The sequence below is a fragment of the Eleutherodactylus coqui genome, chromosome 12, assembly GCF_035609145.1.
Source record: "Eleutherodactylus coqui strain aEleCoq1 chromosome 12, aEleCoq1.hap1, whole genome shotgun sequence".
NCBI lineage: Eukaryota > Metazoa > Chordata > Amphibia > Anura > Eleutherodactylidae > Eleutherodactylus > Eleutherodactylus coqui.
The window spans coordinates 116,735,737-116,761,884 of NC_089848.1; the positions used below are offsets into that span (position 1 = coordinate 116,735,737).

The 26,148-nt window shown below is 45.4% G+C and overlaps 1 protein-coding gene across 3 annotated transcripts in view; it reads right to left on the reverse strand.

Moving 5' to 3' along the window:
* LOC136587207 (sodium channel protein type 5 subunit alpha-like) overlaps positions 1–26,148 on the reverse strand; it is a 509,047-nt gene that overhangs the window by 237,701 nt on the left and 245,198 nt on the right. For all 3 annotated transcript variants that reach the window (XM_066585757.1, XM_066585756.1, XM_066585758.1), the window contains 4 exons: positions 19,232–19,373; positions 18,883–19,080; positions 17,612–17,797; positions 12,705–13,082 (listed from right to left, as the gene is read on the reverse strand). In XM_066585757.1, the coding sequence (XP_066441854.1) occupies positions 12,705–13,082; positions 17,612–17,797; positions 18,883–19,080; positions 19,232–19,373 (904 nt within the window). The remainder of the gene's footprint in view (positions 1–12,704; positions 13,083–17,611; positions 17,798–18,882; positions 19,081–19,231; positions 19,374–26,148) is intronic.

A 26,148-nucleotide genomic window follows, 5' to 3' on the forward strand; every position in this document is an offset into this window, starting at 1 on the left:
CAATAGAGGAGGGATATGAGCAGCGCGGTCCATGAATCGGCGCGGCTATATTTACTTGCACGTGGTTGCGCTGCCCTTCTGCTGCCTCTTTACAATGAATGTGAGACAAAGGGCTCCCTGCCACTTGGCTCCCAGACCCAGAACACATTTTCTGCATAGATCAGATACCGCGCCTGTTTACCAGTCACATCCTTGTGGTTGCATCAGCACATAAGTATATGTTACCATGGAGCTCGGAGAGATTTCCTAGACGACCATGATGCCACCATTTGCATCGTCCCTTTCCTGATTCATCCATTGCACAAGCAAGACATCCGCAAAACCTGTTAACGTCTCCCTTAAGGCTCTTTGGGCTGAAAAGCATAAAATAAAGTTCACCTCCTAAATCTTTATTGTCACACTTACTTCCCGCCACGCTCCGAAAAGTATCGTGTTGCGCCAAGAACGAAAAAAAAAATCAACGTGAGCGGCAATGATTTCACCTTCTGCCACGGCTAATCCGTGCTTAAGGAGCACAATAAGTGGGATACATCAGCCAAAAGCGCTTTTCTGTTCCAAGTCCAATTGCTTCATTCTCCTTGCCGTTGGATTCAGGTTATCTTAGCGGGCATCGAAGTCTTGAAGAGTTTCCTTTCTCCGAGCCAGCGTCGTATAATGAGTAAACAGACCACCGCAATCACGAGGGAAGGTTTCCACTCGACTGGAAACCACTTTGCTTTGCATCTATTTACCCCATGCCAGGTGTGGTGATTAGTGCCCACTTTAGGCACACTGCGAGTGCCAGGCTGGCACACTTACAGGAGAAGAAGGGAAAGGATCTTGTAGTGACCGCAAGTCAACATCGTAGCGCCAAGTTTGTTACACTAAAGAATCGCTACATCCGACATTTTATTGACAAACCGAACTTAAAAAGACCTTGTTACCATCTTTGTCACCTTGTTACCATCTTTGTCACCTTGTTACCATCTTTTTGTACCCCGAGGTTATGCCAGTCACACTGATTACACTGATATGCCTGCTGTGGGGATCTGTGCAGTAGTTTTTGAGAAATTAGCATTTTATCAGTAGCAACACAAGCACAGAGGACTACTTAAAAGTAGTCCTGCACAAACAGGAGCGGCAGCCTAGCCACACCTACCAGGCCTACAGACACTGATTGACTACTCTCTGCCTATTACTGTACATAGCCAGAGAGCTGCCAATCATTGGCTGGAGGGTGAGGTGGGTGTGGCTATGCTGCAGTTCCTGAATAAGCAGGACTACTTCTGGGTCTGGCTGCTACTAATAAAAGGTCATTTTCTCCCAAACTGCTGCACAGATCCCCACAGCAGAGATAAAGCTGTAATCAGCGTGCCAGGCACTACCTTATGGTGCTCTCAGTCAGGACTGGGAAAAATGGGGTCTCTTTAAGGTGCCCCTAAACATTTAGGCCTCATTCACACGGGCAATGCATTTTTACGCCGGTCAAAAATCATATATCAATGAAGAATGGTCGCAGTAGTCCTGATATTAATGTTTTCTCGTCCAGTCACACGGGTGTATGGTCTGAAAAATACGCTGCAGCGCTGAATTCCGTCAGTTAGCCGAAATCCTTGGAATGACTTCTAATGGGGCCTCGTGCGGTGCAGAGTGCTAAGGCAGCAGTATGCAGTCTGAAGCTCTCACTCCTGACCTGAAGGTTGCAGGTTCAATCCCCACGTGGTTCAGGTAGCCGGCCCAAGGTTGCTCATCCATCCAAGGTTGGTAAAATGAGTACCCAGCTTGCTGGGGGGTAATAAAAAAAAAATTACCTAAAAGCGCTGCGGAATAAGTTGGTCTTTAACTTTTGACGCAGAGTGAAAAATCAGCGGCCAAAAACTTTCGCCGATTTTACGTTTTGACAGTGAGTTTTTTTAACTCGCCCACATGAATGACTGCACTGGAGTCCAACGCTTCACGCGGTCGGGAGTTTAGACCAACATTTTATCACTGCTAAATAGCCGCGTAAAAACGCTCATGTGAATGAGGCCTACTTTACATAGGCTAATTATCGGGCCCGGACATTGGTTTTTCCTAATTGATTGACCTATAGGGCTCCTTTAGATGGACCTATTTGAGTGCGCAGAATATGCAGAGAATAGATTTCAATGGCTTTGTTCACAGTGCTTTTTTGCGCACATTTCTTTTACTCTATTTTCCCGTATTTGCGCACCAACGGCCACATAGAAGTCTATGGGAGGCGCACAAATCCAGTGATGTTGCACGTAAGGAAAAAATAGTAATTGCAGCATGTCCTATTGTGGTCTGTATTCACAGACCAAAATTATCCCGAAAGTCTATAGGAGCTTAAAAAATGCAGTGAAAATGCATTTTTTATGCACGATACCCGAAAACAGTTGAAAAACGTGACATCAATTGCGCCTTGTTGCATTTTTTAAAAATGTTGGTGGAAGTGAAAAACACAGTAAGTATGGAGGCAACACAGACGAAAACGCACATACATAACAAAAAGCACCAAAAATGCATCTACACCCATGTGACCGAGCCCAGGAGCTCATTATGGGCGCATTTGCATCTGTATCCAACTCCCAATCCGCAGAGAATATTCTATAATATTCTATTGAACCCTTTGATTTCAATGGGCGCGGTTACATGTCTGTATTTTGCGGGCTCTACTTTTCTGTGCAAACATCCCCATAGAAGTCTATGGGGCTGTGTGAATGCGCACACGTATGCAGGGAGATGGGTAATATGCTGCAGAATCCGACTGGAAAGAGAACACATCTGAACTAATTAGCTATTACAAGCGGTGTGTCTAATTTGCTGGGCGCAAACTATGAACTATGCCGATACACGCGCAAAACAGCAAAACAACATTCACAAAAACACAGCGCAGTCTCATAGAAATCCTGCAGAGATCACAGGGGTTCATTTCCCACTGATCGATTCTATTCTTGATGGGGTGGGGGTTAGTTAAGGGTGGGGTACAATTATCTTGTTACTCTACTGCAGACACTGCAGAGGGGGGAGGCTCCTGCTGCAGCTGGCCAGACATAGGACAAATACAGAACATTTCTTTCTATACAATCCCTCCCGCCCCCAGAAGAAGTTGTTGTTTTGATGCAAAACTCGGCACGCAGTTCCATCTCAGGCAGATCGGTAAATGATGAGAGTCGTGGTGATTTGATGAACGGCCTTGCCACCTGAGACCCTAAGGCCTCATGTCCACTCAAAAAATACAATCCGCGCAGAAACTGTTGTGGATTTCCGCGGCTGATTCCGCGCGGATATGCTTTAAATGGCACTTTTTTTGCATGCAGATATCCGCACACATTGCTATCAATGTGATAGCAATGTTGCCGATCCGCGCGGATTCCGCGGCAAATGGAGCATGCCGCGTTTTTCTCCCGCGCATAAAAAACGCAATTCTTTTAAAATGCCATCCGCGGGTGCAAAAACCAATTTAATGGACCCGCGGATGGCAATGATTCCCTATAGGCAAAATCCGCCGCGGAATCCACAATTCCATTTACCCAGTGGACATGAGGCCTAAAAGTGGTTCCCCCCTTGGCCTATAAGAGGCTCTTGGAGGCTCCTTATCTGTAGTGACCTCTTCTTCCGCTTGTAGAGCTTGTTGGCCACTAGACGCCTCTACGACGCATAGAAGAGATTTCCCCCCGTTACCAGAGTCTGAGAGGGGCGCATTATTGGGATGTGAGAAACTGGATGGTCTATCGATGAATTGTCCCCCACCAGTTGTTCTGACCAGACTGTTAGGAGGTGTTGGGACCAGTGTATGGGGGCACACAAGGTGACCGGGCTCAGGACGCCCCTACAGACCACCAGTAGAGAGGAGCGTCTGACCAGACTGTTAGGAGGTGTTGGGACCAGTGGATGGGGGCACACAAGGTGACCGGGCTCAGGACGCCCCTACAGACCACCAGTAGAGAGGAGCGTCTGACCAGACTGTTAGGAGGTGTTGGGACCAGTGGATGGGGGCACACAAGGTGACCGGGCTCAGGACGCCCCTACAGACCACCAGTAGAGAGGAGCGTCTGACCAGACTGTTAGGAGGTGTTGGGACCCAGTGGATGAGGGCTCACAAGGTGACCGGGCTCAGGAGCCCCGACAGACCACCAGTAGAGAGGATCGTCTGATTGTCCAACAAGAACCAGCAGCTCCAACTGTTTCATCGTCCGCCATTGTTAATGGCCCCTGTGGCTGTCGGAACCATTTCCTGGCTGAAGGAGTCAGCGCTTGGCATTTGGTCTCACGGTGCCCATTACATCTACGGCCTTTGACACCCACCCACTATAACCTCCATTTGCAGAGGTGTTGTGAACGATGAAACTGGATGGTACAGAGTGGAACCAGGTTGTCTTCAGCAATAAATCCAGGTTTAAATTGGGCATCGACAACGGCCATATTTGTGTCTGGAAGGCAGGATTGCCAGGTAAAACCGCAATCCTGCCTTTCCTGTGAAGCGGCACACTGCCCCCTGCTGGTGTGATATTCTGGAGGGCCATCGCATATGACAGTCGGTCACCCTAGTAGTGGTACGAGGGACAATGACATCTCAGCGATATGTTCAGGACACTTCTGTGGCCTGTCCAGTCACCTGATTTATCACCAATATAACATCTATGGGACCATCTGGGACGCCAACTTCACCAGCCTACGAGTTTGCATGATCTAGCAAATGTTATAGCAAATGTGGAGCGATATGCTGCAGGATACAATACAGAGCCTGTATGATTCCATGCCTGCCAGTATCACATCTTGTATCCAAGCTAGAGGCAGTACAACAGGGTCCTAGAGCCTCATGCCCTCATATCACATCTTGTATCCAAGCTAGAGGCGGTACAACAGGGTACTAGAGCCTCCATGCCTGTCTATATCACATCTTGTATCCAAGCTAGAGGCGGTACAACAGGGTACTAGAGCCTCCATGCCCTTATATCACATCTTGTATCCAAGCTAGAGGCGGTACAACAGGGTACTAGAGCCTCCATGCCCTTATATCACATCTTGTATCCAAGCTAGAGGCGGTACAACAGGGTACTAGAGCCTCCATGCCCTTATATCACATCTTGTATCCAAGCTAGAGGTGGTACAACAGGGTGCTAGAGCCTTCATGCCCCCCATATCACATTTTGTATCCAAGCTAGAGGCGGCTAAACAGGGTACTAGAGCCTCCATGCCTGCCCGTATCACATCTTGTATCCAAGCTAGAGGCGGCTAAACAGGGTACTAGAGCCTCCATGCCTGCCCGTATCACATCTTGTATCCAAGCTAGAGGCGGTACAACAGGGTACTAGAGCCTTCATGCCTGTCTGTATCACATCTTGTATCCAAGCTAGAGGCGGTACAACAGGGTACTAGAGCCTCCATGCCCTTATATCACATCTTGTATCCAAGCTAGAGGTGGTACAACAGGGTACTAGAGCCTTCATGCCTGCCTGTATCACATCTTGTATCCAAGCTAGAGACGGCCCAACAGGGTCCTAGAGCCTCTATACCCCCCATATCACACCTTGTATCCAAGCTAGAGGTGGTACAACAGGGTACTAGAGCCTCCATACCCCCCGTATCACATCTTGTATCCAAGCTAGAAGCGGTACAACGGGGTACTAGAGCCTAGATATTTCCCGTATTACATCTTGTATCCAAGCTAGAGGCGGCTAAACAGGGTCCTAGAGCCTCCATGCCTGCCTGTATCACATCTTGTATCCAAGCTAGAGGCGGTACAGCAGGGTACTAGAGCCTCCATGCCTGCCTGTATCACATCTTGTATCCAAGCTAGAGACGGCCCAACAGGGTCCTAGAGCCTCTATACCCCCCATATCACACCTTGTATCCAAGCTAGAGGTGGTACAACAGGGTACTAGAGCCTCCATACCCCCCGTATCACATCTTGTATCCAAGCTAGAAGCGGTACAACAGGGTACTAGAGCCTAGATATTTCCCGTATTACATCTTGTATCCAAGCTAGAGGCGGCTAAACAGGGTCCTAGAGCCTCCATGCCTGCCTGTATCACATCTTGTATCCAAGCTAGAGGCGGTACAGCAGGGTACTAGAGCCTCCATGCCTGCCTGTATCACATCTTGTATCCAAGCTAGAGACGGCCCAACAGGGTCCTAGAGCCTCTATACCCCCCGTATCACACCTTGTTTCCAAGCTAGAGGCAGTACAACAGGGTCCTAGAGCCTCCCCACAAGGGGTCGGTTCTCCACAATATGTTCTCCTTTTGCTCTGATATTGTAATCTCTCACTTATAACGTTACAATCACACAGAGAACGTTTCTTCCAACTTCTGGGTGGTGGTGGGGGATGGGTGCTGACAATGAGCGTATCTCCCAGTTTTATTATGTGCTGGGATATCGTTCTCATATTTTCTGCACATTCTCTATGTTGTGTGTTCCTTTAAAGATGTGAGGCTCCCCTCCCGCCATGATAACTGCTGGGGACTGCGCATATCTATTATCACAGCAGTGTACTGACTTCCATGTGACGGCAGGAATGTCACCCCTGCATTCAGATCTGAGGAACTCCCCTCGTCACTTCCAAATCCCGTCATTTCAGAAATGCACAGAAATACACAATTTACCAGACTTTTAGTATAAAAAGCGGTAGAGCGCCGCCGCCGCCGGAGCAGAAGATAATTGATTTTAATTGCAATCATTATCAAAAACATGAAAAATCATGTAGGATAAAATCACTTCTGCATCTAAATTTGTTATGTTTCATCAATTTAGCGTAAATGCGCTATTTAGGAAAAACAGCTGTCCCCACATAAATGGTGCGGCCCCCCGGGAGCCTCTGAAGGAGGGACAAGGCATGGATTCGTCCGCTCTGCTTCTCCTTCGGCCCCTTGGAGTGGGACACCGAGCAGGCGCAGGCGCTGGGACTGTGGAGAGCATGACGGAGCTGGAGATGCAACAAGGCGGCCGCTGCAGCCAACAGGAGGGTCATGGAGGACGTCAGCAGTCATGTCCCCACAACCTGCCAGGAGTTTGTACACTAGAAGCCGATGTGAGAGGTTTACAGGACGTCCCCAGGACAGAAGACCCACTGGGCACCATAGTTAGTATATTGCTATAACATAGTTTTGGGCATGGAGGGGGGGGGAAACTATTTTTAAAAAATTGTTGGCCAACTTTATCCTTTTCCAATCCGTTGTCTGACGTCTACAGCACCGATGTCGGAAGACGTCCGGCAGGGTATTCTTACTGTATATTACTGGCTGCTCTGTTGTCAGGGGCCTCTCCAGATGTCCCATACTGCAATACTGGCTCTAGCCAGCAGATGGCGCCATTGAATAACGGCAGAAAGAGAAAGCCGCCTAGGAAACCCTGAATCCAAAATTGGATTGCAAAGGGTTAATACATTTATCGCATGTCTCTCCAGTCTGTGCGCCACATATGTCAGCTATAAGCGGGCGTCGATTTTTGCTATGATTTACGCCAATTTCTGAAGTAAATTACTGTGAATCTGATGGGCTACATTAAGCCACACCCATTTCTCTAAGCCCCACCCACTTTAAGAAACTTCCCATTACTTCCCTCACAGTGCTGTCCAACAATTTTTATATAAATGACTAAAAGTACATTTTGATTCCCCCATTTGTGGTTGGATTCAGAGATCTGAGCGTGTGATCACTTTTAGTATGGAGTGTCACCACAATTGTGTGTAGTTCTATATATTAACCCCTTCCCAACATGCACTGTACGTGTTTATGGCACAGCATGTTGGGTGTCTGTTTATGCCGAGCCCACTCCATGAACGGCGGGTGTCAGCTATTTTTGACAGCCACAATTGGAGATAACACTGACCATGGCTGTTAACCCATTGAATGCTGCTTTCAATTCCAACAGCGGCATTTAAATGTCCCAATTGACAATCGGGGGTCCCGAACAGCCCCCCTATGATGAGATTGAAAGGAGCCCTCTGGGTGTCATGGTAGCCCGGAGCCTTGTGATAGATTGGCAGTATAATCAGTTTGTCTCTATGTAGAATCCTGTATACAGCCCGCATTACGGGAAGATATATGGGAGGGAGAGGAACATGTGGGGTCTAAGGGTGGAAATACACGGAGGGAAAACACTAAAATCCTCCGAGGGGTTTTCTATAGACACCAAAAGTCTATGACTGAGGGCTCACACCCGCGGGCGGGCCCTAAGGCAAACCGATGAAGCAGCAATCCATAATGGGGTAATTATAAACTCGCACAAAAATCCCAAGTTTGCGTCGCGGCGACTTTTGTACGATGTGATTTTAACATTAGAAAGTCCAATTGACATTTGGAAAAAAAAAAACGCTATTGGGTAAAAGCCCTGAACCTCCCTGACTGTCCTGAAATACGAGTGCAGACGATACATGGCGAATGTTCACAAACATCTTGGGCCTCGTGTCCACGGGGAGGATCAGGCCCGCCGGTTTCTGCTAGGATGCACTATAAAGGTCTCTTTTTCCCATGCCGGAGATCCCTTGGGATAGCGCTCCGTGTGTGTGGTCCGCGTTACAATGGAGCATGCTGCGGGGGGGGGGGGGGGGGGGGGGGGGGTTTCGCACGTGAAATCTGCAGATCACGTCAAATAGCATCTGTGGCTATTTAATTAGCCGCGGATGGTCAATGCTTTCCTATGGGATGCGGATTTGCGTTTTTCTCCTGCGTGGATTTGCTAAATATAATTTCCCGGTGGACATGAGGCCTTACATGGGTTATCCAGGGGGCGCCCACCGGGATGAGCAGAGGTTGGAGCGGAAGCACTGCCCCGACCCCAGTGTACCCCAGCAGGCGCTGCCCGGGTAACCCATGTAAATACTTACTGTTAACGGTTCACATCTTACGGGCATACAGGGCTGGGAATAGGAGGAAACCAATGTGGCTGAACAAAGATGTAAGGGGGCAATAACCAGCGAAACTCCAAAGTGTTCAAACTACAGGACGGCGCGCAAAATACCAGCCTCACACAGCCATGTGGGCGGAACAATAACAAGCTTACAGCTGGGAGACACGGCAATACAAATATACAGAAATGGATCATCGCCATCCTACCAGAATAAAGTCCTCATGGCGTTGTGTGCGCCATAAAAACACAACAAAGATGGCGGAATTGCTTTTTTTTCCATTTCACTCTACTTAGACGTTTGTAAAGCTGTTTCGGTATATGATGTGGCACATAATACCGATAATACCAACGAAAAATACAACTCGCCCGCAAAAAAGAGCCCTCAGACGGCGAAGGAGGAATAAAAGTGGTTTGGAAGGGAGGAAGAAAAATCTAAAACTGAAAAAAGGGCCGCGTTCTTAAGGGGTTAAAGGGACCCGTCATGTCCCCTCAGTGTCATAAATAAGTTTTTTGTTATAGTCACCCGCTCCGGCAATCCAATGGTGTCACTCTCTGAAGTCGATGGGTGGCATGAAGATCCGACTCTTTTCCCATGCACGCCTTCTCATATATAAGTCTATGGGGGAAGCACTAACAGCGCTGGGACTTAGGCGGTGCGGTGGGACGTGACGGGTTCCCTTTAACCTCTACTTTCCCTGGTTGTATAAATCCAATGTGCTCGGAGAAGTATTGATTGTTCTCGGCAAAGCTCCTAAATTTGGTCTCTGCTGTGATGCTCCAAAGCAGTATTTATGGTTCAGCCTTACAACTGCAGCAGTATTCTGCGGCCGGATGAATGTCAGCCTTACCTTACTCATAGCCGGAGTGTCGCAGTATTTGTCAGGCTTATTTATTCACATAACCAACAACCACAGAAGAAATCAACTGCAGATGAATAAGGGAGACGGAAAGGCATTGCCCCAAGTTATAAGCTTAGCCCCTACCCACAGAATAAGGGGTAACGGTCTGATCACAAGAATGGGGTCCTATTGCCCCTGGTATGAATGGATTGGCAGTTATGTGCACATGAAACAGCCGTGGTCGGTGACAGGTAATTATAAGGTCTCTGGAGATTTTGCAGTCGGAATTCGACCGGGCCGTGGGCATGAGGCCTTATATTCCCAGTCATTGTTACAAGGCTTGTTAAAAGGCCTGGCATTGACTTGCATGCATGCTCCCTGATAATAGGTGGCGTTGTAGAGGCATTGTTCCATCTTCCTATTTGCATACATTATTCCTCCTGGAAAATGACAAATAAATGAACTGGTCCCAACTCTGTCAATGGGGCGTGTCCCTGAACAGTCTAACACTATCAGCACTGATTGGACTGACAACGAGGACCCTTGACGTGCAGGGATCATACACTTCGCACCTATCCAGTGGACAGTGTGACAACCTGAGGGAGGTTAGCTCACAGGGATTGCCATCTTCCAGGGTAAAACAGTTGGTACATGCAGAAGTTCAGTCTTAGACTTTGGCAGCTTTCTTCACATTACGCAGCCTGGTGCTATAATAAAGTAAAGCCTGCGTCGTCCAGCCACTAACGCACATTACCATCCACCTATAACCAAGCACTGCACAAGGTGCGTCCTTCACCTTGTAGTGCACCGTGGTCATCGCCGTATGGCTCCCCCAGACCATTGCAGGAAGTATTGATCCAGCTCTTACTGAGAACTCTCAACTAGCGGCTAATTAACTCATTAGACAGCTGAAAACACAGCAGTAGACAAAGAGAAGTGAGCAGAGCCCGTGTGAGGGGTACAAGGACACTAAAACGAGACGCCCTAGAGTAGCTGGTGTAACGCTGGTCGATCAGAAGGGTCATAGAAGCATCAACGAGCAATGGAGATCAAAACCAGGACTCCAGCGGCATTTAAATGGGGCTGACGACAATAGCCAACCATAGAAGTCGGCTATCCCTCTGTGCCATTGGAATGAATGGAGCCACACAAGTGCGACCAGCGGTCAATTCATCTCTACACTATGGAAATGCAGAGAAGGGATCCTGCCCTACGAAATAGGTGGGACACGGGTCCCTCGTTTTCGAAATGGTGGGAGTCCTGGCAGTCGGACCCCTACTGTGGATGGTCCAAACTTGTCATTTCCTCCAATAACAGAATACCACTTTAAGCCACTACAAAACAAATGCAAATAAACTGCGACACAGAAAGTTTTCTTAATGGGCAAGAGTAAAGTGGAACTTTGGTAAACTCGACACTGAACAGCGAGTAAGAAGGAAACAAATGGACATGAATGTGCAACAACCCCCCCCCCCCCCCCCCCCCCCCCCCGGTTGTGCCGCCAGGCGCAGGCTCGTGCCTACGCGTTACTGCAGAACGGCAGCAATCTGGTCTCACCTTGTTTAGCTGAAATGACGGTCTATCATGTTACAATTGTATGAAGGTGATATTTTGCGCATAGACGCAGGCTTGGACTGAACTTTACTGGTGGCCCCTGGGTGCCCCAGTCCAACACTGCACAGAAGAGGACTGGGGGAACAAAGCAGCAATGGACAGCAGATAGAAGAGGCAATCAGCAGAAGAGAATCAAACTACGACCCGTTATCTGAGCTCAGCGTATTAATAGAGGACCACAACCGACGAGGAGAGCACCTTAATAACACGTCCCTCCATACACATTATGGGTGCAGCCGCAGGTGCCGAAAACACCAAAATCCCCAACGCCATTCAATAACACTGCAAGTAACAGAGACTCGGCGAGGAAAATGGTCCACTGATTACAGGGTAATCTCCACATAGACGGGAGGATGTGGGACATGCACAGAGTAAAGAATCATCTACCTACATATAAACAGCGGTCTCCTCATACATCCCTGTTCATGCTGGAGGTTCTCATAGATTTTGCATATCTGTAATATACAGGAGCTACACTATGCTACCTAAAGTAGCTGGTGCCTGAGCAAGACTCACAAGTAGTAGTTATCTCCATATGTTAATACTTAGTGCGGCTCCTTTGGCCCAATGACATCAGTTATTCTCCGCGGTATACTGTCTACTAACAACTGATACACTTCAGCTGGTATTTCCCTCCATTCATCCTGCAAATGTCTGTTGAGTTCTCTCAAAGAAGATGGGCGCTGGTCATATTTCCTGACCCTATGTTCCATTTCATCCCAAAGATGTTCAGTAGCTTCCGGACGGTCCAATCGTGGGACATCCATATCCTCAAACCAATGTAAAACAGCGCTGGATCTGTGACAAGGCGTGTTGTCTTGTTGGAAGTATGGCCGGCCATTCCCAGAGTATTGTCACATTGTCAGCAGCACAATATTGTCTAGAATGTCAGCGTTCACCCTCGTGGTCATGGCTCTTGTCACTACTACCAACGGACCGAGGCCATGCCACGTAACACATCCCCAGACCACAACGGAACCTGCACTGTACATAACTGTTGGCACAACGCACTTCGACAAAAAGTGTTCCTCATCATCCTCCACACCCGGTGCATCCATCTGATGTGAAAATAGAGTAGTGTGATTCATAACTCCATAGACTGTTTTTCCATTGCTTTACTGTCCAATGACGATGCTCCTTGCACCACTGTAGATGGGCCAAAGCATCTTCTTTGACATAACTCGCCAGACATTTGCAGGATGAATGGAGGGAAATACCAGCTGAAGTGTAACAGATGTTAGTAGAGAGTATACCACGGAGAGAATCCGATGTCATTAGAGCCAAAGAAGCCCAACTAAATATTAACATATGGAAATAAATATTACTTTTGACTCTTGCTCAGGTGTGCACTTACTTTTGGAAGGACGGTGTATTTGAAGCGTTTTTAAATTTTTTTAACCACGAGAAAAGACCACTTACATTTTCTTCTGTTCCGGACTTCTCCACAATGACCGCTGGCAACTGTAATCCTCCAGGAGATGTTGGATTAGAGTATGTGCCAGCTTCTCCGACCAAGGACACCACTCCATTACAATCCACGGAACTGTTTCTCTTGCCATTCTGTGTGAAACCAGGTGTGTTTGGGAAAGAATTAGCGCTTGTTTGGCTCTGTATACTTTGGCGCCTTCCTGCACGTGGAACAAGCAAAGATCCTCTGTGACCATAACTGGCATTGCTTACTTCATCGTCGGCAAATTCAGTCTCCGAGTAGAGGTCCCTTGGACGAAAATTGAATATGTTCCCATTGCTTTTCCTTCGTCGACCAGAGGGAGGGCCAATACCAATGCCAAGAAGAGACTGAAACACAAGCCAGACAAAGTGTCATTGTTATAATGACAACAATAGTATTAATGAAACCAATCTATTGTTCTTCACAGTGACAGATTTGTACTGAAATGTACACTCAATACCATCATTAGAGACCCCCATCTAGTAGCCCGTCGGAGCTTATTTGGCCTTCAGAACAGCAGCAGTTTGTCATGCAACCCCTGAATGTGCAGCACCTGCTCATCAGAATGATTCCGGACATCCCCCTTGAACCCCTATCAGTGATGAATTGTTTCCAACCACCCGGATTGGCAGTGAAATCCTGGCCCCGGCTAGTCTAGAACCGAGGACCCGGCCTCCTTGGAAGCTGCTCAGATTGCTGGATTTTCACACCTAATGTAGATTTACACTGAAAACTTGTCAGCTGATTTATTGCTGCACTTTGGGGTCCTGCTCTAGTGTCCATACAGCGAAGCTCCAATTGTGAGAGGTGCAGGGGGTCCAATAAAGAGGCTTCTCAGTGTGTATAAGTGTTAGAATTCAAAGTTCTCACTAAAATGTCCAGTAGAGCAGGTGAAGCTACGGGAATAAAATAAGAATGAAGACCTGCTCCCCGGGGTGTCTGGCGCCGCTCCGAGGGACACCTGGGAATACTATGCCTTACTAGGATACAATGTTCCAGACATGTGTCAGCCCTTCCCTTCAGTGTCGCTGCTGCTTGAGTGTTTCAGTCCAGTCTTAAAGTGACACCTGTTAAGAACGGGGAGAGCGCTCTTTAATCTGATGCGAATTAGCTGCATACTAATAGGTGTAGAAAGAAATGACATTTGCTTTACTTGAGAGCCCAGCGGCCACTTCCAGCGGTCCGGGGACGGGTGCACAACGCCACCATGCATTGGTAAAGATGACTGATTTATGAGCTAAAGATCTTCAAAGGAACATTCCAGTAAATGGAGTCACGGCTCAAACTTGGTGTCAGTCTGGAGGAGGGTTGTGTAAATGAACAGCGTCATGGGGCTCAGGACATAGCCGAGAATGTCATGATGTACATAACGTACAGATGGGCCAGGCATAACAGCTGGATCTGACGCTTACTCTAGGAAAATAGACTTTGCATCCATCTATCTATCTATCTTATATCTATCTATCTATCTTATATCCATCTCATATCTATCTATCTATCTATCTATCTTATATCCATCTCATATCTATCTATCTATCTTATATCCATCTCATATCTATCTGTCTATCTATCTTATATCCATCTCATATCTATCTATCTATATATCTATCTTATATCTATCTCATATCTATCTCATATCTATACTCACATCTCTATCTATCTATCTATCTATCTCATATCTATCTATCTATCTATCTATCACATATCTATCTATCTCATATCTATCTATCCATTTATACCTACATCTCTATCTATCTATCTATCACATATCTATCTATCTATCTATCTATACTCACAACATCATCTATCTATCACATATCTATCTCCTATCCATCTATCTATCTCCTATCCATCTATCTATCTCCTATCCATCTATCTCCTATCCATCTATCTCCTATCCATCTATCTCCTATCCATCTACCTATCTATCTCCTATTCATCTACCTATCTATCTCCTATCCATCCATCTATCTATCTCCTATCCATCCATCTATCTATCTCCGATCCATCCATCTATCTATCTCCGATCCATCCATCTATCTCCGATCCATCTATCTACTCATCTCCGATCCATCTATCTACTCATCTCCGATCCATCTATCTACTCATCTCCTATCCATCTCCTATCCATCTCCTATCCATCTCCTATCCATCTCTCTCTCTATCTATCTATCTATCCCATATCTATCTATCTAATATCTATCCCATATCTATCTATCTCCTATCTATCTCCTATCTCCTATCTCCTATCCATCTATCTATCTATCTATCTATCTATCTCCTATCTCCTATCCATCTATCTATCTCCTATCTCCTATCCATCTATCTATATCCTATCCATCTATCTATCTCCTATCCATCTATCTATCTCCTATCCATCTATCTCCTATCCATCTATCTATCTCCTATCCATCTATCTATCTATCTCCTATCCATCTATCTCCTATCCATCTACCTATCTATCTCCTATCCATCTACCTATCTATCTCCTATTCATCTACCTATCTATCTCCTATCCATCTACCTATCTATCTCCTATCCATCTACCTATCTATCTCCTATCCATCTACCTATCTATCTCCTATCCATCTACCTATCTATCTCCTATCCATCTATCTATCTATCTATCTCCTATCTATCTATCTCCTATCTATCTATCTCCTATCTAGCTATCTATCTATCTATCTATCTCCTATCTATCTATCTATCTATCTATCTATCTATCTATCCCATATCTATCCCATATCTATCCCATATCTATCTATCTCATATCGATCTATCTATCTACCTATCTATCTCCTATCTAACTATCTCCTATCTATCCCATATCTATCTCATATCTATCTATCTATCTATCTCATATCTATCCCATATCTATCTATCTATCCCATATCTATCCCATATCTATCTATCTCATATCGATCTATCTATCTACCTATCTATCTCATATCTACCTATCTATCTCATATCTACCTATCTATCTATCTCATATCTATCTTCTATCTACCTCATATCTATCTATCTCTCTATCCATCGATCTCATATCTATCTATCTCATATCTACCATCTATCTATCTATCTATCTCACATCTATCTATCTATCTCATATCTACCTATCTATCTATCTCATATCTACCATCTATCTATCTCATATCTACCATCTATCTATCTCATATCTACCATCTATCTATCTCATATCTACCATCTATCTATCTCATATCTACCATCTATCTATCTCATATCTACCATCTATCTATCTCATATCTACCATCTATCTATCTCATATCTACCATCTATCTATCTATCTATCTCCTATCTATCAATCTCCTATCTATCAATCTCCTATCTATCTATCTATCTATCTATCTATCTATCTATCTATCTATCTATCTATCTATCTATCTATCTATCTATCTATCTCTGTATCTATCTTGTATCTATCTTGTATCTATCTATCTATCTATCTATCTATCACTCTATCTATCTTGTATCTACAGTATCTATCTATCTCATATCTATCTCATATCTATCCATCTATCTATCTCATATCTATCTATCTCATATCTACCTATCTATCTATCTATCTACCTACCTCATATCTATCTATCTCATATCTCTCTCTATCTATCTATCTATCTATCTATCTCCTGTCTATCTATCTATCTCATATCTATCTCATATCTATCTATCTCATATCTGTCTATCTACCTTTCTCATATCTATCTATCTACCTATCTCATATCTACCTATCTCATATCTACCTATCTATCTCTCTATCTCCTATCTCTCTATCTCCTATCTCTCTATCTCCTATCTATCTATCTCCTATCTCTCTATCTATCTATCTCTCATCTATCTATCTCTCATCTATCTATCTCTCATCTATCTATCTCTCATCTATCTATCTCTCATCTATCTATCGCTCATCTATCTATCTCTCATCTATTTATCTCATATCTGTCTATCTATCTACCTATCTCATATCTATCTATCTACCTATCGCATATCTACCTATCTATCTCATATCTACCTATCTATCTATCTCCTATCTATCTATCTATCTATCTATCTATCTATCTATCTCCTATCTATCTATCTCTCTATCTCATATCTATCTCTCTATCTATCTCATATCTATCTCTCTATCTATCTCAAATCCATCTATCTCTCTCTCTCATATCTATCTATCTCTCTCATATCTATCTATCTCTATCTTATATCCATCTATCTATCTCTCTCCTATCTATCTATCTCTCTCCTATCTATCTCTCTCCTATCTATCTATCTCTCTCCTATCTCTCTATCTATCTCCTATCTCTCTATCTATCTCTCTCTCTCTATCTCATATCCATCTATCTCTCTCTCTCTCTATCTCATATCTATCTATCTCATATCTATCTCATATCCATCTATCTATCTATCTCTCTCATATCTATCTCTCTCATATCTATCTCTCTCCTATCTATCTATCTCTATCTCATATCCATCTATCTATCTCTCTCCTATCTATCTATCTATCTATCTATCTATCTATCTATCTATCTATCTATCTATCTATCTATCTATCTATCTATCTATCTATCTGTCTCTCTCCTATCTATCTATCTATCTATCTCTCTCCTATCTATTTATCTATCTATCTCTCTCTCTCCTATCTCTCTCTCTCCTATCTCTCTCTCTCTCCTATCTCTCTCTCTCCTATCTCTCTCTCTCCTATCTCTCTCTCTCCTATCTATCTATCTCTCTCTCTCTCTATCTCATATCTATCTATCTATCTCCTATCTATCTATCCATCTATCTCATATCTCTCTATCTCACATCTATCTATCTATCTATCTGTACAGGACTTGTATTATATATATAGTCATACAATTACCGGTTTCCGTCCACACTCTTCATCAGATTCCCCTCTGTTAGTCCTTATGTCATCATTATACTCATCAACTTCGGATGATTTCTTTTTCCTTCTTCGATTTCTTCGTTCTTTAGCACTTTTGGAGCTGAATGGTGACATTTCACATGAGCTGTATGAACCACCGTCAGGACCTTTCAGAGCCAGTGCCTACTCAGGGGACATTAAAAGCAGAGATGACACAAAAAGAATTGATTTTCGATCATCTACCCCTTAAATAAAAACAGCACTCCTAACTATATGACCAGCTTTCCATAGGTGTAATCACTACTGTACCCCTAGCCACCTTGGTGCTTGTTTGCACCTTTTCTTGTCTTTTTCCCGCTCCATGGACTATTTCTCCAGGCTTCTTTACTCCCATTATAAGGTCTTGTCAGCAGTGGATTCCTACACAGATTGCTTTGTCTATTATAATAAAGGATATAGACACCCCAGGTTGGTCATATTTTCTCCAAGGGGGCCAATAAGTGCCGCATAGGCTGTCTCTATAACATGTTCACCCTCACTGTAGTCCCACAGGGGTTGACGCCATTGTCCAACCAGTTTTCCGGGAAGTGTAAATGACAAATCTGCTTAGTTTTGCAGTCGTACATATCACTGCATAAGAAGGCACATCGCAGCTCAACCGCACTATGGAATTAACTACTAGTCGTCCATCATTGTTATAATATCTCAGCTGCCATCTAGGCTTTAATCTCATGCATCTAATGATTTCAAAAATTTGAAAACCAAATAGGTAATAGATTGTATTGTTCAGCAAACCGAAACAGTTCAACTGTTTCAGGTCAGACCTTCCTGTAAGTTCAGTTCAGCATCAACCTGAACCTTAGTGGGCTTGTATTGGCCAAACCCACTAAAGTTTATTAGAAGAAGCAGTAAGAAAAGAGAAAAAAAAAGAGAAGAAGCAGGAAGAAAAGAGAAAAAGAACGAAGAGAGAAAAAGGAGGAAGAGCACAAAGAGAAGGAGGAAGAAGGAGGAGAAAGAAGGAAGGAGGAAAAAGCATTTATCTTCCCTTCTTTCTTCTTCCTCCTGGCTTTTAGATGGTATTATACACTAGTTTTAGGGATATTGGAGAAGTTCAAGTTCAGTTCAAACTAATATAGACAAAAAAGCCCAAACATTTCCCCCAAATCTAACAAACTGGGTGAACCGGACTTTTGAAAAGTTCACTCATGACTAACACTTAGTATGAAAGTATTAGACTAGTAATCCTCATAATGTACATTTCTATTAACCTCTTGTTCTTTCTTTAGTTGCTCCATAGCTTGTTGAAACTCCTTCTCCTTTGCCTCGGCCTCGGCAATGCTAGCTTGGTTCTGCTCTTCATAAGCCATGGCCACAACAGCAAGTATCAAGTTCACCAGATAAAATGAACCCAAGAAGATGACAAAGACAAAAAATATCATGTATGTCTTCCCTGAAGCGCGTAGAGTCTGCCGGGAAAAAAAATTGGAGAGTCACCACTAGGGGCGCTGTTGTTTTATAATGCTCTAAACACCGCTGGTTGTGCACATAATTATACTAGCCATACTGTGAGAGGAGATGATTGGATAGAAGAAGGCGCTACACAATTTAAGAGCTCACCTGTTGATATAGGTTCTCCCAATAGTCTTGTGTCATAAGTCGGAAAAGGGAAAGAAAAGCCCACCCGAAAGTATCAAAGCTGGTGTAACCATAATTGGGGTTTCTGCCGACCTTCACACAAACAAAACTTTCTGGGCATTTTCTGTGGAGAGTAACACAGAAAGGCGCATTAATTATACTCCTCATGTGTATTGTACGTGTTCAGCCACAATACAGTATTCTATAGAAATACAGTTCTTATCTATTATACAATGGAAAATAAGAATGACCCATCTTGTTACCTAAGATGGCCATATATATGGCGTGGCCTCCAGCTGAGCACTCATTCATCCAGTAGCTATTTACCCCAATTTGCCCCCATACACATACAAGCTCATCATGCATTCTGAATAGGGAAAAAGGAGTATGCCGTTGCCAGACACTCTAGCGGCACCTATCTGCCCCCAGAACAAAAGAATCGGGCATGCTGAAACCCAACAGACCGGACACCTCCATACAATCTAATGTATGTGGCCCGTTTTACGATGGTCACACATATAAAAGAGAAGTAGATTGATGGTTCAAAAAACATAGAATGAACAATTGTCTAGGAAGTGCTAATTTGGCCAGCATATACATTTTACTCTATAATGACCATTGTTTAAACAGACCATACAGTAAATGTTATGCATAATCCACACTAATGTGTAGTCATTGCCATAGAAGTATAGTAAGAAAGATGGGTCAGAAATTGCACCAAACTCACAGTGTGCGCCAAAATTTGGCATAGCGGAACTGAGCATGCTCACTGGACATTTGTGAATTGGTTGGTGCTCTGAATATAAAAAAAAAGCAATGTTCTACTGCATAGTGAGCTGAGCTGGTACATGAGTGAAGACTTTGAGAACTGGGATCTGTACTGCTTGGAGCCAGGAGAGAGCAGGATCACAACGGCCCTGAGCTGGTGGAGGCATATTGCCAACGACAAAGAACCGGAGCGTGTGAGCAGAGAGTAGAGCCCCCGAGCTCTTTAAACTTATGATCCATCCTCTGGATAGGTCATCAGGATGGACGGAGGTCTGCAGCTTAGGACCTCCATCTATCAGCTATTGATGGCCTATCCAGGCTACGATATTACAGGATATAGACATTAGGTGACCGTTGGGCTTGTTGATCTCAAATGTTGATCCAGGGATTACTGCCATTATGGAGGCAGGACGGAAATGCTTTCCTCCATAGGAGCTAATTGGCCCGCTGGGTTTTTTTCTTGCCTTCCTCTGGACCAACAAGGATGAGGTTAAAACAGGCTGAACTAGATGGACATTGTCAGAATAACATACTATGTTATCCAGTGAATGGGTCATCAGTTCAAAACGCCTGAAATACCCCTTTAAATGTACACAGCGTCTAAAAACGTGAAGGTGAGAGTTCAGTTGCATACTCATGAATATTCAATAAACGCTTTACACTTTGTATACTTCATCCGCTACATTGTGTCCGGGCACTTGCACCACCGTCCCTTTATCGGTGATCATTCAACAACACTGGGCAATGGATGAACTTTCACTGTGGAACTATTGGATGAGAATTTCAGATGTGGCTGGCTTCTTTCCGGACAGTGACGGTGTAGCATTGGTGAGCTAAGAGGATCGTCCACTGTTAGATTTCACCCAAAGAAAGATTGTTTTGGTTGAAATCATCCAGTTAGATAGATACAGTGGAAATAAAAAGTCTACACATCCCTGTCCAAATGCCATATTCAAAAGTCTGACGAGGATGAATCCCTGCCGATGTATTTCCCCCTCAGTGTGACCCGTTATCTGTACAATCTCCCCCTCAGTGTGACCCGTTATCTGTACAATTTCCCCCTCAGTGTGGCCCGTTATTTGTACAATTTCCCCCTCAGTGTGACCCATTATCTGTACAATTTCCCCCTCAGTGTGACCTGTTATCTGTACAATCTCCCCCTCAGTGTGACCCGTTATCTGTAGAATTTCCCCCTCAGTGTGACCCGTTGTCTGTACAATTTCCCCCTCAGTGTGACCTGTTATCTGTACAATTTCCCCCTCAGTGTGACCCGTTATCTGTACAATCTCCCCCTCAGTGTGACCCGTTATCTGTACAATCTCCCCCTCAGTGTTACCCGTTATCTGTACAATCTCCCCCTCAGTGTGACCCGTTATCTGTACAATCTCCCCCTCAGTGTGACCCGTTATCTGTACAATCTCCCCCTCAGTGTGACCCGTTATCTGTACAATCTCCCCCTCAGTGTGACCCGTTATCTGTACAATCTCCCCCTCAGTGTGACCCGTTATCTGTACAATCTCCCCCTCAGTGTGACCCGTTATCTGTACAATCTCCCCCTCAGTGTGACCCGTTATCTGTACAATCTCCCCCTCAGTGTGACCCGTTATCTGTACAATCTCCCCCTCAGTGTGACCCGTTATCTGTACAATCTCCCCCTCAGTGTGACCCGTTATCTGTACAATCTCCCCCTCAGTGTGACCCGTTATCTGTACAATCTCCCCCTCAGTGTGACCCGTTATCTGTACAATCTCCCCCTCAGTGTGACCCGTTATCTGTACAATCTCCCCCTCAGTGTGACCCGTTATCTGTACAATCTTCCCCTCAGTGTGACCCGTTATCTGTACAATCCCACTGGAAAACAAACTGAAGAATAAAAGTCACTGAACTAAAATAATGTGGTTGCAGAAGTGTTCACACCCTCTTATATTTGGGGATGTGGTTGTGTTCAGAATTAGCCAATCACATTTAAACTCATATTAGATAGTAATCTGCACTCCGCTGCCATTATTTACGGGGATTCTGGTTCCCCCATATAAAGTTTGGTTCTTCTAGGAGGATTTCCTGACATTTTCTTAGTTGGTCGGTAAAGATCTTACAGAACATCAAAGCGATATGACTGTTGAAAGGTGTCAGTCCGGGGAAGGGGACCAAAGTATTTCCAAGGCATTACATCTACCAAGGAAGACAGTGAAGATGGTCATGAAGAGTGGATTACATCTGACACAACAGTGGCATCACCAAGAGCTGGATGTCCTTCAAAAATTGATGAACATCAAAGGAGCTGCAGGAATTTCTGGCAAGTACCGCTTGTGTAGAGCATGTGACAACCATCTCCCGTCTTCTTCATATGTCTGGGCTGGGGGGGGGGGGCAAGACGGAGGCCTTATAAAGAAAAACATTCAAGCCCGGCTATGCTTTGCCTAAACCTACATCAAGTCTAACGGAAGTCTGCGGGAGAACGTGTCATGGTCTGATGAGACAGCCAACACCGTGCATCACCAGAAGAACACCGGGCCCGCAGTGAAGATGGCGGAGGCAGCATTAGGCTTTGGGGTCGCTTTTCCACGGTTGAAAATGAGGCTTTAGTCAACGTGGAGGGAGTTATGATCTGTTCCAAATATCAGCCCATTGTAGCAGAAAACCTGAAGATGAAGAGAAAATTCACCTTCCAGCATGATGGCCCAAAGCATATCTTCAAATCAACCCCACAGAATGGCTTCATCAGAAGATGGTCAGAGTTTTAGAATGGCCCAGCCAGAGCCCAGAGCAGAATCCCATTGAAGATCTGTGAGTTGACCTGAAGAGGGCGCTACACCTGGGATGCCCTCGCAATCTGACAGATTTGGAGCAAAAAAAAAAGTGGGCAAAGATTGCCAAGTCAGGATGTGCCATGCTAATAGACACCTACTCAAAAACACTGAATGGGGTTATAAAGTCAAAGATGGACGGCGTATTGGTGTTAGGGGGGTTACATTTATGTAACCATAAGATTTCAGGATTTCCCTCAGTGGTTGTACAGATAACGGGTCGTTAACATCATATAAAGACATTGTAACAAAAAGTGTGTAAATACAGCAGATTCAGGCAACGACAGTGTTAGTCCTCTGCGGGCGGGGAGGACAATCATTGCTGGACGCCATTCATGTATGCGTTAGGACTGTGAAGAGTGGCTACAATGTAACGCTGAATGTATCCGGCAGGAAGGCCCCGATTCATGTATATGCAGATTATTCCGGGTGATCGAGATCTTCGCTCGCCCATTGTGTTCCTGCTCTTTATTGTAACTAGCACAATACACCACTTTCTTGCATCCTATTTGTCTCGCTGGGACTGGGGGGACTACCTCTTACCTTATAACTTGCTCCAATGTAATAATAACATATTCAATAGTAACGGCGCAACATAATAATAAACACACAATATACCTTGCTGGCGTAAACTTTTGTGGGAAGGCCACAGCTTTATTAACTTTTATTAACTGAAAACGTTATTAATTTTTCTCCTAACTCTTCCCATGCCTAAAAGTCTTGTAACAAGTCAAAGTCCAAGAAACAGCACCAGGCGTGAGAAAGCCCCTAAACGGCCTGTAAACGCCTTCCTTTTCCGCTGGCATGGAAAGTCCAACTAACGCCAAACAGCTGTGACGACTTGAAACGCAGTGAAAATCCTTCCGCATAAATTGCTAAACACTTCCTCCCCCTCTGACCAGAGGGCGGGCGGGCGGGCGTCTTCTCTCTGGCTCTTCTCCTCGTGGACTGCCGACTCCTCCCCTTCCTCTCTACACTTCCTTCTCCCAAACCCCTCCCTTTGTCGCTTCTTCTGTTAACCCTTTCTAGAACCTTCTCGCCCCCCAGTCCCTAGCCCCTTTCCCTATGCGGTCTGTTGCTTCCTAGACTGGGGGGACTACCTCTTACCTTATAACTTGCTCCAATGTAATAATAACATATTCAATAGTAACGGCGCAACATAATAATAAACACACAATATACCTTGCTGGCGTAAACTTTTGTGGGAAGGCCACAGCTTTATTAACTTTTATTAACTGAAAACGTTATTAATTTTTCTCCTAACTCTTCCCATGCCTAAAAGTCTTGTAACAAGTCAAAGTCCAAGAAACAGCACCAGGCGTGAGAAAGCCCCTAAACGGCCTGTAAACGCCTTCCTTTTCCGCTGGCATGGAAAGTCCAACTAACGCCACGAAGGATGCAGCGTGTACGCTGCATTCCGCCCCCCACATGCCAGCGACAACGCCGCCTCCACCCCGTCCTGCAATCCTGACAGGAAAGTATCCATCCCAATGTCGCTGAGGTGCACTCCATCGCACCTCAACATCCCCGGCTCCCTCCTCTCCAGCTCCCAATGTCTTACCGCCACTCCGCCTAAAGATTTAACGAATTTTGACATCTTGAAGTTAATACTTCTTCTCACCTTCTCGATAGCCTCCGCGTCTCTTGCTTCCCGCCAGAATCTCCTCGCCACGATGTCCGACCATACCAATATAACATCCTTAAAAAACTCTTTGAAACGCACCATATCCTCTTTTATAAGTGCCGTTAGCTCTGCTACTTTCATTTTCCCTAAATCATTGCCTCCGGCATGAATCACCAGAATTACCCTTTCCGGAGACCACCTGCTGATATACAGGACTTCACGTAGCAGCCTGGCCCAGTGCAAACCCCTGATACCGTGCCATCGCACTTGCGTTTCTTGTAGACCCAAGTTCGCCCCCATGGGCCGAGCCCTCGCTCTCCTCTCGGCCCAATAGATATATGAATGGCCGACCAACCAAACCGTCCATCCTGCTACTGTAAAGAAAAAACAAAAAGAAAAACCAACCAAACTAACTTATTACCTAAGTTTTACAAAACTCTTAGATCCGGTCGAACATAAGACCTGTAGGCCTCCGACCTCCACCGGCCCACCCTCTTCACCTCTTCTCCCTTAAGTCCGCACGCAAAAGCTGACGTCGCCGCGCCAATCCGAAACGAGTGTGTTCCGAACTCACCTGGCTCAAAACCTAGCTTAGCCAAGCATGCGCGCATGACTGCCCTGAACTGAAACTTCGTCAGCGGGGAGCCTGACGCGTGCGCTAACAGAGGACCCGCTCCTCTATGCGTTTTTATGAAATCCCTCAGCAGAGTCACAGGGCAGCATGCTGACCCTATGGCTGCTATGCGCAGCCATTCGCCTGCGCCATAGACGTCCGTCTTGGACTTCCTGATGCATAGCTTCACATCCTGCTCGCCGACGAGGGCGTCTGCAAAAAGCAGGCCGCCCTGTCTAGTCCTGCTGGGGGATACTAGCTCCCCCAGCCGCAGCGCCGCAAAAAAGGCCAATGAAAAAGCTGCCCGGAACAAACTTACCTCCTGCTCGTTACTGCAGACCAAATCCAAGCTTTCCAACATTGCACCCAATAATTCAAAAGTTATAGGTCGTCTACCGTCTCTAGACGACTTCTCTTTCCTCCAACCTTTGATTATCTGTCCAAAAACGAAGTCTTTTGTGACATCGCGAGCGCCATGAAGCTTAAGCAAAAATGCGATCGCCGTGAGGTGCTTCCGCGCCGCGTCCGCCGACGCGCCCCGTTTCCGCAAGTCCGTTAGCGTATCTAGCGTCACCGATCTCGCCTTCTCTTCGTCGGGAAATACCCCCCCCGCTGTCGCTATCCATGCTGTCCAGATATTGCTGTACCGCCTCCATGTCGATTCCGCAACTGAGCTGCGAATCAGCATTAGGAGCTCTCTTCTACCATCCCCCACAAGAAAGCCGGGCAACGTACCCCCTCGACGTCCGCCGTCGGGTGCAGCTCCCTGAAACTCTCCATCTGGAAACGAGAAAGAGCGTCAGCAGTTTTATTAAATATACCTGGCACGTGTCTCGCCTTTAATTTTACGTTGCATAGCAAACACCTCAAAACCAATTGACGAAGGACCGCCAAAACCAAACCAGACGAGGAAGACTGCTTGTTCACAGCTCTCACCACCGTCTGATTATCCGACCAAAAACATATGTTTTTGTCCTTCAATCTCGCTCCCCAAATTTCCATGGCCACCAACAGGGGAAAAATTTCCAGCAACGCAATGTTTTTAACCCAACGTCTGGACACCCACTCCCCAGGCCAAGGAGCGTTA